The 3,373-nt window shown below is 43.4% G+C and overlaps 1 protein-coding gene across 1 annotated transcript in view; it reads right to left on the bottom strand.

Moving 5' to 3' along the window:
* Positions 1-140: 140 nt before the first annotated feature.
* LOC106816543 overlaps positions 141-3,373 on the bottom strand; it is a 34,814-nt gene continuing 31,581 nt past the window's right edge. Inside the window, exons 11-14 of the mRNA XM_014821168.1 lie at positions 2,749-2,925; positions 1,177-1,359; positions 497-595; positions 141-176 (exon numbers count right to left, since the gene is read on the bottom strand). Of these exons, the coding sequence (XP_014676654.1) occupies positions 141-176; positions 497-595; positions 1,177-1,359; positions 2,749-2,925 (495 nt within the window). The remainder of the gene's footprint in view (positions 177-496; positions 596-1,176; positions 1,360-2,748; positions 2,926-3,373) is intronic.

Below are 3,373 nucleotides of genomic sequence, written 5' to 3'. Positions count from 1 at the left end.
CGGTAGGAGGAGGAGGAGGAGGAGGAGGAGAGAGGAGAGGTAGGGAGGGAGGAGAGAGAGAGAGAAAGAGAAAGAGAGAGAAAGAGAGAGAGAGGCGAAACTTCCTCAATGGTGGAAATTTGAGAGATTGGAATCTCACCTCATTGCCATCGACTGATTTTAAATACAGTGTAGCCCTGTTATAACGCGATGGCTGGGGTCCATAAAATGTCATCGCGAATAAAGCGGGACTATATATACGTGGATATATAAGAGCAAAATAAAGGGGGCCAACGACTCATCGCATTATATATCCGAATTCGCGTTAAATCAGGGTTCCACTGTATCACCCAAGTTCAATTTTACATTGCCCGATGACATCGCGTTTCAAGTTTGCTCAATTGACATTCTTAGCAGCCTTTTAATTATTTGTTATGCCTATAAACCTATTTTATTTATCTATCTCTCTACAGACACAGTATGCCTTACACGCAAAACTTCGTAAAATCCCAAATACCTTGAGGAATTCGTTTTTTAGCAGATTCATCGCTTCGTTCTTGTACGTTATCGAGGTCTTCTGCTTCAAAAAACTCTCGTCAAGGTAGTTTGAGAATTCCTGCAAACACAAGTACACAGTACAGCGTCGACACGCACGACGGGCGACGCATCTCCGCGGCACGACGAGCGGGAGCGACCTTAGCAATCGCGCATTGTACTATGCTATTCTCCATACTATGCAATTTTTAGTATGTCCCGATGATCTATTATAAATGAAAGTCAGTCGTTTGCAGCAACCGACTCAGCGCTCGACTATGAAAATACATAATCAATTATCAAAAAAAAGAAGTTGTTTTTAAATAATACACTTTTTTTAAATAAAATGTGCAAACATTGCTGAAATTACTCTTTATTTTATTTTATTTTTTTATTTTTTTGGTTTTATGCTATTATTCGTACTGTCACGAGCATATCCGTACGTAGGTTTTAGCTCACGTACGATCTGGCGCCATATACTGTATACGCTGTATATTTCGCGGAACGAGCGACGCACAGTGCGTATGACACGGCACAGCATGACTGCAGCATCGACTACAGCAGCAATGGTTTCGACGCCACTACTAACAGGTGCCAACTGCAGTAACGGCGACAGCAGCAAATGCCTGTGCTATGCCGAGACTCACTGTGACGCCGACTTACCACGCTGTCCACGTTAACCTGCAGTGGATCCCGCGGCGGCGACCGCGCCACCGCCGCCGCCGCCGCGACGTCGGGTCCCTTCGCGTCGTTCGCTACTGCCTCTGTGACTTGGTCTTCCACGACGACGGCACATTCTCCTCCTACGTCGCGTTCCTCCGCAGCTGGGGCTGCAATCTCATCGAGCTGAAGTCAATCGATTTTGCGCCGTCAGGAAATACCGATCTATTGCTTATTTATTATCGCTTACACATTAACTAATGTTAATTACTGCTCAGTTAGGCTTACAAATGCGCAATCTGTGACCATTGCTTTTTGGCTGTAGACCGCTGGGTTAAGAGAGCTATATGTGCAAGTCTTTACTTCGAAAAAATCCACAATCTCTTATCTAGATTAAGAAATACTGATCTATCGCTCTCACTATAATGCTATACTGTTAAAGATGTGTGAACGCATAAACATAGATAAACGCTTTAGATTGTTTGATTCGGCAGGAGAATCTGAACGCTGGAGTCAGAGCGGAGAGACGCGTTTGTTGGTCGTGGTCTTGTCACCGTTTGAATAAAATGGACTCTATGTTATACGTGTGTTGAGACGTTTGTTATACCAACAAATGTTTTTTAAATCCTTCCCGCGCCTATGTGGCGCATAGGGCGGTGCGGCCGGTGCCTATCTCCGTTTCCTTAACCCGAGGCCATACGTTATACCATAGATATATACAACACATGTGTTGTATATATCTATGGTTATACCAACAGCCACTGACAGCAGTCGCATTAAACCGCGTTATTACAGTACTATTATTCGTATTACGCTATTATGTTGTAACCGGAAATGCTATTACAAGAGCTCCCCTAGGCTGCTTACGAACAGGATGGGTTCTTGGGGTAAATTTGCAAGTCGAAATGTTCGGAAGTCCAACATTACTCTTATAAATACTGAATACTGTAAACAGCATTGTAAAAAAAGGTTAATAATACTCGACAGTATATTTTACCAGCATTAAACAATATTACTTCAAGTCTGAGGAACAGAAACTGGGAATGGCTTTAAAGGTTGTATAGACCTGTTGTATATACAGACAGGTTTTGTTCGTATCTCTGAAAGTTCGTAACTTGAACGTATGTAAGTAGGGGAGCGCCTGTCTACTCTAGTCTACTAGCCGATGCTCGTTACGAGGTCTTTTCGATATTCGAACCGTACTCCGAATGATGCCGAATCATGCTCGTAGCCGGACTAACAAGTTAACCTACAATTACTATAACAGTACTACTAACTCGTTAGCCGCACTACCAACTCGTTAACTAACAATTACTATTACGGTACTACTAACTCGTTAGCCGTACTACTAACTCGTTAACTAACAATTACTATAACAGTGCTACTAACTCGTTAGCTGTACTACCAACTCGTTAACCTACAATTAATATAACAGTACTACGAACGAGTTAACCTACAATTACTATAACAGTACTACTAACTCGTTAGCCGTACTACCAACTCGTTAACTAACAATTACTATAACAGTACTACTAACTCGTTAGCCGTACTACTAACTCGTTAACCTGGACTCACCTGGACAGTCTGTTGTGCGTTGCCGTCCCGCTCCCTGCTCTTCTTCACCTGAGGCACCTTCGGGTACTTTGTCTCGACCATGACGTTGCAGACAGTCGTGAGAATGTCCGGGTGGTTCACGTGCGCGAGGACGAGCGCCTCCACGTGCTCCCGCTGCGCGTCTGGAAACAGCTGCATCTGCGGAAGCAGGAGAGAGAAATGCTACAGCAGCACTGACGGACCGACGCACGCGGCGGCGCAGTGCATCGATTCTCGCGCGCTTTTCGATGGTTTTTGGGCCGATCCGCGTGCATGAGTCGTCGATTTTCCGCGGGGTTCGCGCGCACGCGGCAGATGATTTAACTGCTCACAAAATTACGATTTAATAATGAAATTGTCAAATTGCAGTGTCGTTTAAGTACTAAAAAAATTCCGTAACCTAGTCCTTTGGTGCAACTACCGTGCAACAACCTAGTTTTGTGGAGAAAAAACTAAATTATTAAACTAAACTACATTATTTCATTTTTACTTTATTAAAAATGTTTTTGTACGCCTCTTTTCTCATACCCATCACCTGTTTATGCCTTGTTTAGCACATACGATAAAGTTAAAGGGACTACGTCACGAATTTTCTATAGTAAAATTT

The sequence above is a fragment of the Priapulus caudatus genome, unplaced genomic scaffold (assembly GCF_000485595.1).
Source record: "Priapulus caudatus unplaced genomic scaffold, Priapulus_caudatus-5.0.1 Scaffold1409, whole genome shotgun sequence".
NCBI lineage: Eukaryota > Metazoa > Priapulida > Priapulimorpha > Priapulimorphida > Priapulidae > Priapulus > Priapulus caudatus.
This window is presented reverse-complemented; position numbering and strand designations above follow the sequence as displayed.